Below are 13,615 nucleotides of genomic sequence, written 5' to 3' on the forward strand. Positions count from 1 at the left end.
TAGCTTGGTCTATGAATATGAGAGCGATTGCATTTCTCCAGCCCCATCCCTCAACTTTTAACCGAAACAGAGTGGTAGGTTCGATTTGCTATTGTTTCAACTGATTAGCCCTTTAAGCAAAACATGAGAAATATATTATGAACAATCTACTATCTTTTATATTAACCTTTGTCCACTATATAAAAATTCACATTTCTGAACCGTCAAATATGTAAGTCTAGAAACTACACATCCCATGATCCTCCAGAACCTCTGTTTCCGTTCAATCTGACGTGTACGGATGTTTTCTGACAGTGGTCTACTCAGTAGCCCAAGGTAAGCGTGATTGTAGGGCTTTAGCAAACCGTTTTATTATCTAATTTAAATGCATTTGTCAATGAAAGTTTCTCACATTTTGATAAAACCAGTGTTGTGCACACATTCAGTAAGTTCATTATGAGTGTCGTGGGTATACCACACGTGATGAAGTTGATTTGGAACAATTGCTAGCTCGCTAACCTAGATAGGCTCTCCTAACGTCAGTAACTGGAACTCTGCTGTAACTGACAGATCATTCTAAGATAGCTGACTTAGTTATATACATTGAAGTGAATATTCAATAACCTTGATTTTACTGGGTATGTATTCATTTAGCTACATTCACATAACTCTATTTGAGCACTTAGCCTCATGTTTCTTCTCCATGCTTCCCTACAAATTACATTCAGACTGTATTGTATCACATTGCGTAAGTAGCTAGCCAATGAGAGAACTTGAAGTATCTCTCAGGGATATGAAGTATCTCTGTGAGGTCAAAACATTAACTCCAGTCTCCATTGGAAGTTGGATTCAGAGATGATATGTCTTGTATTTTTCTTTGAATGAAGGATTCTGTTATAAGAAGAGAACATCTCAGCTGCTATTTTGTTCATTTGCTGTATAGGTTTCTCTTATTTAACAGGGATTTTCTACCAAGATGTCAAAGAAGTCCAAGAAGAAGAAGAAGCAGAAGAAGGAGAAGGAGAAGGAGACAAATAAGTTATCTTTTTCCTCCAGTGAGGTGAGGAGTTTTATGACATTTATTGTGACCTCAGAGTCTTCTCTTACATCTCTTGCTAGGAGTGTTAACCAAGGCTAAAAGTGTTTTTTGTTTGTTTGTGTCTTTAATCAAGCATTCGTCACAGAAGGAAAAGGGCACCAAGAAACGCAGTCGTGCAGAGGGGAAGCACCATGGCAGCTGTTCTTCAGAGGAGAAACGGGGAAGAGAGAAAAGAGTTAGCCACTCCACCCCAGGGAACAGTGCAGCAGGGAGCAGTCATGAGAAAGACCGGGAGTTCAAAAAAGCTCTCTACAGACTGGAGAAAACGTCGCAGGGTGCAGCCGAGGGAAAAAACGCCTGTCCTCTTGGAACCCCTCCTCAGGACAGCGCTGTGAGGAAGAGTTGCCCCAGCCAGGATGGGTCGGCTACCACCGCGGTCAAGACCGCAGACAGGGTGTCTTCCAAACCAGTCAGCAGTCTGAGCGCGAATAAGACCCAGTCCCAAAATGTGGAGAAGATCCTTACGTTCCAGGGAAGCTCCAGTAAGCCATCTGACAAGAGCCCCTCCAAAACAGCCTCGAGCAGACTGACGACCAGTCCCAGGTCCCTCATGGCCCAGCTGAAGGAGCAGAGGAAGACGCTGGTGAAAAGGAGATCCAGACCTGAGGAGAAGCCTGGCATTGGGAAGGACCACACCTCCAAAGGTAGGAGCTACCAGGACCCCCAACTGTCCCTGTCACTGGCTGAAGAGATGAGGGAGAAGAGGAGGAAGCTAGTGAAGAGGAGATCTGAAGAAGAAAAGGAGGATGTTTTAAAGGCTAAACGGGACAAGAGTGGAGCAAAATCCTATAGTCTTCCCTCTAACAACACCACCACCACAAAGCAGTCCTCCAGCTCTACTAAAAACGCTACCTTTGAGAAAATCTCAAACACAGCAAGACATAGGCCTACCGCCCAAAAGCAGAGGAACGTGTCTGATCTGTCCAAAACATCAGCAACATCTAAGTCCACGTGTGCGGAGGTACAGATGCCGCTACCCAAACCTCAGCTGCCTCTCAATTTTAAGATCCCAAAGAAGTCCAAACTTGTGCCACTGCCAGTTAATAGAGCCATCTGGGGGGGTGACCAGGAGGATGATAACGACAATAAGCCCATCAGTGCTAGAGTGAAGGTGGTGTCTCCTGCTTCTAGGCTTTCTCACCAGACAGGAAGTACGTCCAAACTTTGGACACCAAGGAGTGTGTCCAAATCTCTGAACTCCAAAGACGGTGTGTCTGCTGCTGTGAACAGAAACAAGCAGCACAAATGTGAAACGGTTCCAGAATCTTCCAAAGGTTCTAAAGAATTACGGCCCAGGTCAGCTCAGGGAATTACGGCCCAGGTGCCATCACCACCCTGTAACAGAACAATTTCCCCTGAAGATTATATAGAAGTCTATGATAATGACCAAGAGGTAGGTTTCTCAACATCATGACCAATTATTGATATAGGTGTGTCTGTAAGCTTGCATTAAGTGTGTGTGTGTGTGTGTGTGTGTGTTAGATGCAGCTGGTGGAGGAGCTCCATCTGGCCCGCAGTGAGAAGAGGCTGGAGCTGAATGTGGTGGAGATCTATGGAGAACTCACCAGCATGGACATCGACCCATCAGAGGAGGGCATCACATTCACACTCAGTGAGAGAACCACCACTAACAACCCCTCCACACATACAAGCCAAACAATTACACAGAGGCACTATGCCGTGACCCAAGTGTTTTAATAGAAGGTGTTTAAGACATTAGGTTTGTCCCGTCAGTGCCTTCCTCCTCAGTATGCACATAAGGCCATTGGAGACTGACTCAGTATTAAAACCCTGCTCTCTGCTCACCTGTGTAGGTAAAGAGGAGGATCTTCAGCAGGAACTGATCATTGTCCTGGACACCAACATCCTTCTCAGTCACCTAGACTTTGTCAAGAAGATGAGGTCACACGGCCTTGGAGGTGTGTGGAAGGGACACTGTTTAAAATTAGATTAAATAAATACCGCTACCCCAATTACAATCACTCATAGAACACACTTCTCCTTTTGATCAACTCTCTCCTTCATCTCCCTGCGCCTCCTCAACCTTCCCCTATCCCCCCTCCATCTCCCCTCTCCTCCTCCCTTCTTCATCAACCTTCTCCTATTCCCCCTCCGTCTCCCCTCTCCTCCACCCTTCTTTCTTAACCTTCTCCTCCTCCCTTCTTCCTCAACCTTCCCCTATCCCCCCTCCATCTCCCCTCTCCTCCTCCCTTCTTTCTCAACCTTCTCCTATTCCCCCTCCATCTCCCCTCTCCTCCACCCTTCTTTCTTAACCTTCTCCTCCTCCCTTCTTCCTCAACCTTCCCCTATTCCCCCTCCATCTCCCCTCTCCTCCTCCCTTCTTCCTCAACCTTCCCCTATCCCCCCTCCATCTCCCCTCTCCCCCACCCTTCTTTCTTAACCTTCTCCTATTCCCCCTCCATCTCCCCTCTCCTCCACCCTTCTTTCTTAACCTTCTCCTCCTCCCTTCTTCCTCAACCTTCCCCTATCCCCCTCCATCTCCCCTCTCCTCCTCCCTTCTTTCTCAACCTTCTCCTATTCCCCCTCTGTCTCCCCTCTCCTCCCTTCTTCATCAACCTTCCCCTATCCCCCCTCCATCTCCCCTCTCCTCCTCCCTTCTTTCTCAACCTTCTCCTATTCCCCCTCTGTCTCCCCTCTCCTCCCTTCTTCCTCAACCTTCCCCTATCCCCCCTCCATCTCCCCTCTCCTCCTCCCTTCTTCCTCAACCTTCCCCTATCCCCCCTCCATCTCCCCTCTCCTCCACCCTTCTTTCTTAACCTTCTCCTATTCCCCCTCTGTCTCCCCACTCCTCCTTTCTTCCCCTATCCCCCCTCCATCTCCCCTCTCCTCCACCCTTCTTTCTTAACCTTCTCCTATTCCCCCTCTGTCTCCCCTCTCCTCCCTTCTTCCTCAACCTTCCCCTATCCCCCCTCCATCTCCCCTCTCCTCCTCCCTTCTTCCTCAACCTTCCCCTATCCCCCCTCCATCTCCCCTCTCCTTCTCCCTTCTTTCTCAACCTTCTCCTATTCCCCCTCCGTCTCCCCTCTCCTCCTCCCTTCTTCCTCAACCTTCCCCTATCCACCCTCCATCTCCCCTCTCCTCCTCCCTTCTTTCTCAACCTTCTCCTCCTCCCTTCTTCCTCAACCTTCCCCTATTCCCCCTCTGTCTCCCTCCTCCCTTCTTCATCAACCTTCTCCTATTCCCCCTCCATCTCCCCTCTCCTCCCTTCTTCCTCAACCTTCTCCTATTCCCCCTCCGTCTCCCCTCTCCTCCTCCCTTCTTCCTCAACCTTCCCCTATCCCCCCTCCATCTCCCCTCTCCTCCTCCCTTCTTCCTCAACCTTCTCCTATTCCCCCTCCATCTCCCCTCTCCTCCTCCCTTCTTTCTCAACCTTCTCCTCCTCCCTTCTTCCTCAACCTTCTCCTATTCCCCCTCCGTCTCCCCTCTCCTCCTCCCTTCTTCCTCAACCTTCCCCTATCCCCCCTCCATCTCCTCCCTTCTTCCTCAACCTTCCCCTATCCCCCCTCCATCTCCCCTCTCCTCCTCCCTTCTTCCTCAACCTTCCCCTATTCCCCCTCCATCTCCCCTCTCCCCCCTTCCCCCCCATCTCTCCTGCCATCCTCCCAAACCTCTCCTCTTCTTCCTCCCCCACTTCTCTTTGTTCTCCACCACTTTTCCTCATCTCTCCTCCCTCATCTGTCCTCTCCCACCTCTCCCTCCTCTCCCTCAGCTCTAGGTCTCCCCACAGTGCTCGTACCCTGGGTGGTACTACAGGAGCTAGACTCTCTGAAGAACAGGAAGAGGCTGTCCAGCTCTGTAGCCCACCTGGCCATACCTGCCGTTCATTACATCTACACCTGCCTGAAGAGCCAGGAGCCTCGACTCTGGGGCCAGTCCATGCAGCAGGCCTCTCAGAGCAGCCGTGAGTCCTATGTATTCCCTCCATTGGCACGGACTGAACAATAGTTCCTCTGGACTGCCACCTGCTGGCAATAGCAGCACAGGGCTATTTCAACTCGGTGCATGCAGCATCAGAAAACTACTTGTTTCAATGACGAGCAGAGTCGCGCTAGTAGAATCTCTCCCTATCTGCAGAACCTCTGCCAAACTCTGTTTTACCTGTCGGCAGTAACTAGCAGGTTCACCTCTCTGTCTTCAGCCTCTCTGATGGTCATGACGCATGTCTCCTGTTCTCTCTCTCAATTTAATTGACCTTATTGACATGGCAAGTTATTTCTTACATTGTCAAAGTATACATATCGAAAAATATATATTTATCTCTCTCGCTCTCTCTGACAGAGGAACTCAATGCTGAGAATAATGACGACAGAGTGCTGCAGTGCTGCCTGCAATACCAGAGTCTTTACCCAGAGGGTGCTCTCATCCTTTGCACGTGAGTCCACTCCCACCCCCCTGCTGCAGTGTGTCTGCCTGTCTTTCCTCTGCAGATACACGCAGGTTTGACAGTGTGTGTGCCTGTCTGGAGATACATGCAGGAAAGGTTTGACAGTGTGTGTGCCTGTCTGGAGATACAAGCAGGAAAGGCTTGACAGTGTGTGTGCCTGTCTGGAGTTACATGCAGGAAAGGTTTGACAGTGTGTGTGTGTGCCTGTCTGGAGATACATGCAGGAAAGGTTTGACAGTGTGTGTGTGTGCCTGTCTGGAGATACATGCAGGAAAGGTTTGACAGTGTGTGTGTGTGCCTGTCTGGAGATACATGCAGGAAAGGTTTGACAGTGTGTGTGTGTGCCTGTCTGGAGATACATGCAGGAAAGGTTTGACAGTGTGTGTGCGTGCCTGTCTGGAGATACACGCAGGAAAGGCTTGACAGTGTGTGTGCCTGTCTGGAGATACACGCAGGAAAGGCTTGACAGTGTGTGTGCCTGTCTGGAGATACACGCAGGAAAGGTTTGACAGTGTGTGTGCCTGTCTGGAGATACACGCAGGAAAGGTTTGACAGTGTGTGTGCCTGTCTGGAGATACACGCAGGAAAGGTTTGACAGTGTGTGTGCGAGCCTGTCTGGAGATACACGCAGGAAAGGTTTGACAGTGTGTGTGCCTGTCTGGAGATACACGCAGGAAAGGTTTGACAGTATGTGTGCCTGTCTGGAGATAGTTCTGCATGTGATATGGTGCTGTTTGAAAGCGATACTGCTTGTCATCAGTATTCACTTCTTCATTTCACAAAGGTTTCCTTTACAAGAGGCCTCACACTGTCTGGTCACACACACACACACTCTCACACTTACTCACTCTGTCTCACTGTGTGTGACGTGCATTTGTAGCAATATCTTTCTGTCTGGTTGATTTTGATTGTGTATGTGTCCACAGTAATGATAAGAACCTGTGTAGTAAGGCCTTGCTGAGTGGGGTGAAGGCTTTCGGTAAGGCTGACCTGTTGGAGGAGGTAGACAGGCTCAAAACGCCTGGTGTCCACAACCTGACCCCTGTCAGCACACAGACACAAACCCTCACCTGCACCCCGAGCCAGACCCGTGACCACCAGAAACCCAGCCCCTTCCCAGGCCGGCAGCAGAATGAACAGAGCAGGAGTGATGGAGGGAAAGGGAGAGAAATGGAAGAGAAGAGAAATAAGGCTGCAGAAGAGGCCCGGGAGCTGAGCAGCTGTGTGTCAGTACTGGAGGACTGTCTGAAAGAGGCGCTGTCTCAGGTGCTGGAGATTGAGATGAAGGCAGCCTATGAAGAACTGTGGACAGAGGTAAACTCCACAATCTTCTGGTCAATTCCAAATCAGCCAATTGGCTGTGTCCAGATTATCCACCTTTTGCACAATCTCTGTCATCGATTTTACTATGATGGAAACTCCCTCCAGCCGTTGCCTACCCCAGTCCCATGCTTTTCAATCCATAATAGGGAGGGTGCAAGTGCACACTTCAGGAAAAGTGTGGAGAATCGGGACGCAGCCTTGGCCTCTGAAAGGAATCAGCAGATTGGTAGATGTGGAATTGTGCTCAGTGTTTCCCCTCTGACTTTGTTCAGCAGTAGTAGTGAGGGTAGTGAGGGTGTGGGTGTCATGTTTTTTGCAGTGGTCCCAACAATTTAGCAATAAAAGTGACTCTAAAATGGCAAAAGACATTCAACAATAAATTCCTATTGGGCAAAACATATTCCAAAACAAGTGCAAGTTTTTATAGTCACAAGATGTAGTCATTGTGTGTAAGGATATATATGGAAATACTGTCAAATAGAAGATGATATTCTCTACTGTCACCTAAAAATGAACATTCTATCTCATATAAAATGCTTGGGTATAGAGCCCCCCAAAAATAAAAAATGTTCCTCAGCGTCCAGAGACATGGGTGGGAGTGTATATACAGAGAGGAAGCTTGAACTACGTAAAGTGATCAGATGTTAGTTATAATTTTGTAACCTACATTTTTGTTTGGAAATGATAGATCGTATATCTGAAACCGCCCTGGACTCTTGAAGACCTTCTGCAGTGTTTCAAGAAACACTGGATCTCTGTTTTTGGCAACATTGTCCCTCGAAATCTGCAGCAATCCCTGGAAAACCTTCACAACTACTTCTTCTCAGGTGAGAAACCATGACATCACTGTCAGATTACAGCACTCTCAAAATGCAATCAATATCCCTCTTTGGGAACTACAAATGTAAATGAGATGTTATCTAGTGCAACACATATTTTCTCAGTTTCTGAGACTTATGTTTTTGTTATACATTGTCCAAATAAACTATAAATAATGGGGGAAAAAACAATAAAATGTTGTGTACTTTGAACACTTTGATGGAAACTAGTACATTTGCATGCTAATAAAATAAAATAAAATAAAATAAAATAAAATAAATAGTGATATCCCTTAAAATGGGCCCAGTGAACTCTGCTGCAAATAGAGTTCTCCCTGGCTAAAGCACAGTGCTATACTGCCTACACCAGCGCTCCTACTGCTCTACAGAACTATATTCAGAATAAGGCTCTGCAGAGAAGTGTGTCAGAAGCAAAATGCTGACTGAGTGGTTAACTGCAGTAGCCATACTAAACATGCTGCTCAGTGTTGCCATGGCTCTGTTTGTCGTTATATTACATCAGCAGCTGTAGTGTGAGTGTGTGTTCCCCTGTTCATCATGCTCTCTCTAGCATGACCCCTCCCTATTCTAATCTTGGGTGGACCAGCCAGGACTCTTAGAGAGTTGAGAGGAAGGGAGGGATGAACGCTATCTATCAAAGAATCCAGAAGTGGAAACTACTGCAGTGTGTTACTGTTTGTGTTTAGTGTTTGTTTGTGTGTGTGTGTGTGTGTGTGTGTGTGTGTGTGTGTGTAGGTGGATGTGCACGGAGGAGAAGTGACATCGGTATAAACAGACACACACAAACCTTTAATTCCTACAAGTCTTCCTATTCTCCATTAAATATACTGGCTTTGGTTAAATAACTGCTGTACTGTCAGGACAAACTGGCTCTGGTTAAATAACTACTGTACTGTCAGGACAAACTGGCTCTGGTTAAATAACTACTGTACTGTCAGGACAAACTGGCTCTGGTTAAATAACTACTGTACTGTCAGGACAAACTGGCTCTGGTTAAATAACTACTGTACTGTCAGGACAAACTGGCTCTGGTTAAATAACTACTGTACTGTCAGGACAAACTGGCTCTGGTTAAATAACTACTGTACTGTCAGGACAAACTGGCTCTGGTTAAATAACTACTGTACTGTCAGGACAAACTGGCTCTGGTTAAATAACTACTGTACTGTCAGGACAAACTGGCTCTGGTTAAATAACTACTGTACTGTCAGGACAAACTGGCTCTGGTTAAATAACTACTGTACTGTCAGGACAAACTGGCTCTGGTTAAATAACTACTGTAAGGACAAACTGGCTCTGGTTAAATAACTACTGTACTGTCAGGACAAACTGGCTCTGGTTAAATAACTACTGTACTGTCAGGACAAACTGGCTCTGGTTAAATAACTACTGTACTGTCAGGACAAACTGGCTCTGGTTAAATAACTACTGTACTGTCAGGACAAACTGGCTCTGGTTAAATAACTACTGTACTGTCAGGACAAACTGGCTCTGGTTAAATAACTACTGTACTGTCAGGACAAACTCTCTGGTTAAACAACTACTGTACTGTCAGGACAAACTGTGGGGTTGCTTACAATTGGCTTCTGTGTTTCTCATTGACGTATGTGCGTGCGTGACTACATGTGATTTTGTGTGTGTGTGTGTGTCAGGTTATGTCTGTACAAAGTGTGTGTGTGTGTGTGTACTCTGACGTTCTGGTCTCTCTCCTTAGGTAAATCAGTAGAGCGTAGCACTACAGTGCTGGCTCTGTATGAGGCTAGAGAGCTGCTGCAGGCCTTCGGCTGCAGGTCAGACTACGATGGGCGTGTCCAACCAGCCCTCGCCTCCCTGAGCACCCTGCTGCAGAGAATACTCCCTCAGGTACGCTGCCTGGAGCTCATTCAGGACTGCAACGTCACACGGTGGCAAATCCCTTTTCTTTATGTTTTGGACCCAAGTTGTCCAAAGTTGTTCAAACTTATTTGCATAGTATTCTTGTGTGTTTCTTTTACAGTTTTACCGTTGAGCTCTCGTCTAAAGAGACATTGCAATGTTTGTACTTGTTTACAAATGGCAATTAAATTTAACTTAAAGTTGATCTTGGTATGTAGCCAGAGAAAGTCTCAGAGGAGACCCACACCAGTGACGGTGACACCCTCATGGCGGAGGAGGAGGAGGAGGAGGAGGAGAAACAGACCACGCCTGCTCGGGTGTCACACCAGGAAGTGTGGGTGATGTTTGAGAACATCTGGAACAATGTGTGTGGGATCAGGTGAGCAGATGATACGGAGTTCATGTTTAGGACCTGTGGAGATGAGCCCATAGTTGGGAAGGCAGGGTCCTAAAGACTAGTATTTCTAACATGCATTCTAAAGACTGTGCCTGTTAAAAGGTATGTTAGTATAAGAGGTCATTGTGCTTTGTTCAGCTCTGCTGTTTTCGCCGCTCTCCGCTTTGACCCGGGCGCCATAGAAACCAACCAGCCAGTAGAGGGTCCTCCCCTTCCCCAGGACGCCATCTCCTGTCTGCACAGACTATCTACTGCTGTCAGACAACTGCTACATGCCTTTACCAGGTCAGTTATACCATACTGTACTCCCTCCATTCTGACAGTACAGTAGTTCTCTCCTGTCTGCACAAACTATCCACTGCTGTCAGACAACTGCTAAATGCCTTTACCAGGTGAGAAACCTGACATATCTCTCACCTTAAACACCTGCAAACCTTGTAACTGTTAGGACCAGGACTGGTGACCACTACCACCCCAAGCTTAGCCTTACCATATTCAATGACGCTGAATCACCCACCTGTTCCAGACTAAGGATGTGTTTGAAGGAGCGATTGCATATTGCCCAGAAATGGGACAAGCGTGATGTCGTCACAGTAGAGCTCCTGTCTTGACTTGTCCGTCTGGTGTCACACTCTCCTCTCTGCTAGACTCACTGCCATTCAGGCCAGGGGAAGATAATAGCGAGGCTGCAGACAATCGGCAATCAGTAACACTTTCACATTATGTCACTGACGGTTGCTATGGTGATGACGTTATTTAAAAAAGCAGCGGTCACATCCCAGCAGTCACGGGGTCACTGAAATCGTTCATGTTATGGTTGATGGCTCATTGTGATGTTTCTATTCGTTCTAAAGAGTGGCTTTCTCCTGGACAGCCAAATGTCCTCGCCTTGTTTTCCACTACATTGGCTAGCTTCTCCTTCATCAAGAATTGGGGAATAGGATTGAAAGTAAGGCATGCTGCTGTGCACACAGACACAGCCTTTAACGGGGGTCCGGTTTGGTTGGTGTATGGTGTCCCCTCAGTCAGGAACGCTGGGACATTTGTCTCTTTCAACAGTAACTATGAACATTCTGCCTCATTGTAGTTTCAGTTTGAACCCAACCAGTGGTGTGTTCATGAATTTAACCTTTATTTAACTCGGGTCAGCTTTCTCCATTTGAAATCTTTCCTTAACGTTAGAATGATTCCACAATACTGATGACGGATCAGCTCCTAGAGTGATATTGTCACCCATGGCTGCAAATATGGATGTGGCTTATTGTAATTCTTACCCTATAATAATGCACTGAATCATTACACACGTTAGGCTACACATCAACAAATATATTGAGGCAAAAATCACAAATAGCATTATTATATATTTTTTTTAAACTAAATTCAATGAACATAACATTTATTTCAATATCATTGAAATAATATAGGCCTATGTAGTCTATACTCTAGGTAGGCTGTTTATCTTTCAATGCAGTCATCTTTTAATTTGAAGCATCTGTTTATCCTTCGCTTGTTTGTAATGATTGTAAAGACATTGGCAACTTTGTATTTGTAATCAACTTGGTTGTCGGTGGTCAAAAATGGGGCTCTTGCTGTGACTGTATTACCAGTGGTCATGAAGGCAGTCAAATTCCATGTGATTGTTTAGCCACGGTAATTAGGCTTCTCCAAGCTCTGATGCAGGTTGCTGGTCATTAGTTTGCTAACTGCCTGGTACTCGGCACTCTATTGACATCAATGCAAATGTAATTGAAATTCTAATCAAACACTTCATGAGTGCCCATGAGCTCATGTTGTGCAACATTTCTATAGGCTATGCAATTGCGTGAGAAAATAGTGATGGCCTCTAATAAAAATAGGAGGCCCCATAGGCTTTCTATAGGCTAGGCCTACTATATTTAATTCTGAACTTTCCTAATATTAAGCACATTGCTTATATTTATAACAGGAGTATAGCCTACCTGGCTGGCATGAAAATGAACCATGGGAAAAGCGTCCTCCATCCGTTATTTAAGTGTATAGATGACATGTGTTTTTCCCCTGGCCCTGTTTCCATACAGGTGCATGATAATTGTTCATTCTAAATATAAACAAATTGACACATATATTATTTATTATATGTAAAGACAAGATTAATTCAACAATAGTCTGATTGGTGTCAATATTATCCTATCGCTTTGAATGATATATTATCAATTGTGAATGATGTCCAGCTTGAAGGCAAGAAACAATGCCATTTTTTTGCAACATTTTTTAATCATAGTCGCACACCTCATGTAGCCTTGCCCATAGGCCTATATGTTTTGATAAGGTTTATATCACAATTTGTGGCCAAATAACGTCTTAAAATGAAGGGCATTAATCCGCTTTACAAGAGGTGTAGACCCTAACTGGCATATAGAAGCAGGGCGTTTCAAGTTTGGGGAAGATTCATCTTCACCATTATAATGCACCTTTTTATAATAAAAACATTACATACATAATCGCATTTGCGGTCACTTTTGATAATGGTGTTTTCCCGCTAATGGAACATTTGCACTTATAGCTTACTGCCATGTGCGCTTATAATGTGAAGAAATAGCCTAGTAGTTTATCACATTTTAAGCTAAACGTTCTGATCCATTATGTAAAATAGTTTGTTTGATGCTAGTGGTTGTATTAGTTTGGGATCTATCACGTCCCACAACTGTCCCAGACCATGTTTGGAATATTTATTTCTCACACAGAAAAGAGGTAGGTAAACTTAGGTAAACTTTTGTACTATGGGGATAGTAGATTGACAGGCTAGTGCTTTTGCTGTTTGTTAGGCCTAATCTTGTTGGCTGACAAAGTAAATGTGGATAGTTCTTTCAATATCTTCAATATGCATGCAGTTGCATCCTCAAAGTGTCTGTCTTCACTTGTAGCCTGTGAGAAATACCCGATCACGTGATGGAGAGCCATATGAGTGAGAGGTGCTTCGGAGTACGCTGCACTCTGGGAGAAGGGAACAACGGCCACTGGCCACAAAAGGCATGGATCTCTTTAGGGTGCATTATGGCCGCGCAAAGGGGATGCCACCATTAAATTTGAATTGTAAATTGTGAATGAGAGACAGGCAGTGTATACAGCCTGCGCAAGTTCCAGTTTGTTCAGGGCCCCCTCTGAGTTCCCGAAAGTCTGTTTCTTTCCTGCTGCACGTGATGTTGATTTGAATAAAGTCCATGGTATTTCTGTACTGTACACATTAGGCAGAACAGGTGGTTGGTTAGAAATGGAACAGACAAGCCCATAAACGAAGATGACTTTCATGTATGCCCATCTGTAGGAAGTTTGGGTGAGGTGTGTGTGTGTTGAAGCTGCTCCTATGTGGTTACCTAGGAGACAGACCGACAGTAGCTCTTACAGTAGCTAGCAGTGACGCATCATCACAGCCCATAACCCAACCCCCCCCCCAAGTCCCTGCCGGGAGAAAATATGTATAATGCAGACAGATTTAGCCTGCAGAAATGACTTTCCTTCCTCTCCCTCCACCATCTCTCTATCTCTCTCAATTCATAAGGTGCTGTATTGGCATGAGAAACATGTTTACGTTTCCAAAGCAAGTGAAATAGACAAACAAAAGGGAAATAAACAATAAAACATATACAGTAAACATTACAACAGTTTTAAAAGAATATAGACATTTCAAATGTTATATTATTGTTAATGTCGTAACAATG

At 45.6% G+C, this 13,615-nt stretch overlaps 1 protein-coding gene across 1 annotated transcript in view; it reads left to right on the forward strand.

The window, feature by feature from the left end:
* The first annotated feature begins 241 nt into the window (after positions 1-241).
* The window catches only part of swt1 (SWT1 RNA endoribonuclease homolog), a 33,093-nt gene continuing 19,719 nt past the window's right edge, over positions 242-13,615 (forward strand). Inside the window, exons 1-12 of the mRNA XM_052463762.1 lie at positions 242-315; positions 941-1,039; positions 1,152-2,471; positions 2,561-2,690; positions 2,893-2,997; positions 4,809-5,000; positions 5,378-5,471; positions 6,410-6,797; positions 7,495-7,633; positions 9,360-9,508; positions 9,739-9,899; positions 10,056-10,202. Of these exons, the coding sequence (XP_052319722.1) occupies positions 956-1,039; positions 1,152-2,471; positions 2,561-2,690; positions 2,893-2,997; positions 4,809-5,000; positions 5,378-5,471; positions 6,410-6,797; positions 7,495-7,633; positions 9,360-9,508; positions 9,739-9,899; positions 10,056-10,202 (2,909 nt within the window). The 5' untranslated portion in view covers positions 242-315; positions 941-955. The remainder of the gene's footprint in view (positions 316-940; positions 1,040-1,151; positions 2,472-2,560; positions 2,691-2,892; positions 2,998-4,808; positions 5,001-5,377; positions 5,472-6,409; positions 6,798-7,494; positions 7,634-9,359; positions 9,509-9,738; positions 9,900-10,055; positions 10,203-13,615) is intronic.

Source organism: Oncorhynchus keta, chromosome 1 (genome assembly GCF_023373465.1).
Source record: "Oncorhynchus keta strain PuntledgeMale-10-30-2019 chromosome 1, Oket_V2, whole genome shotgun sequence".
In the NCBI taxonomy this organism is placed as follows: domain Eukaryota; kingdom Metazoa; phylum Chordata; class Actinopteri; order Salmoniformes; family Salmonidae; genus Oncorhynchus; species Oncorhynchus keta.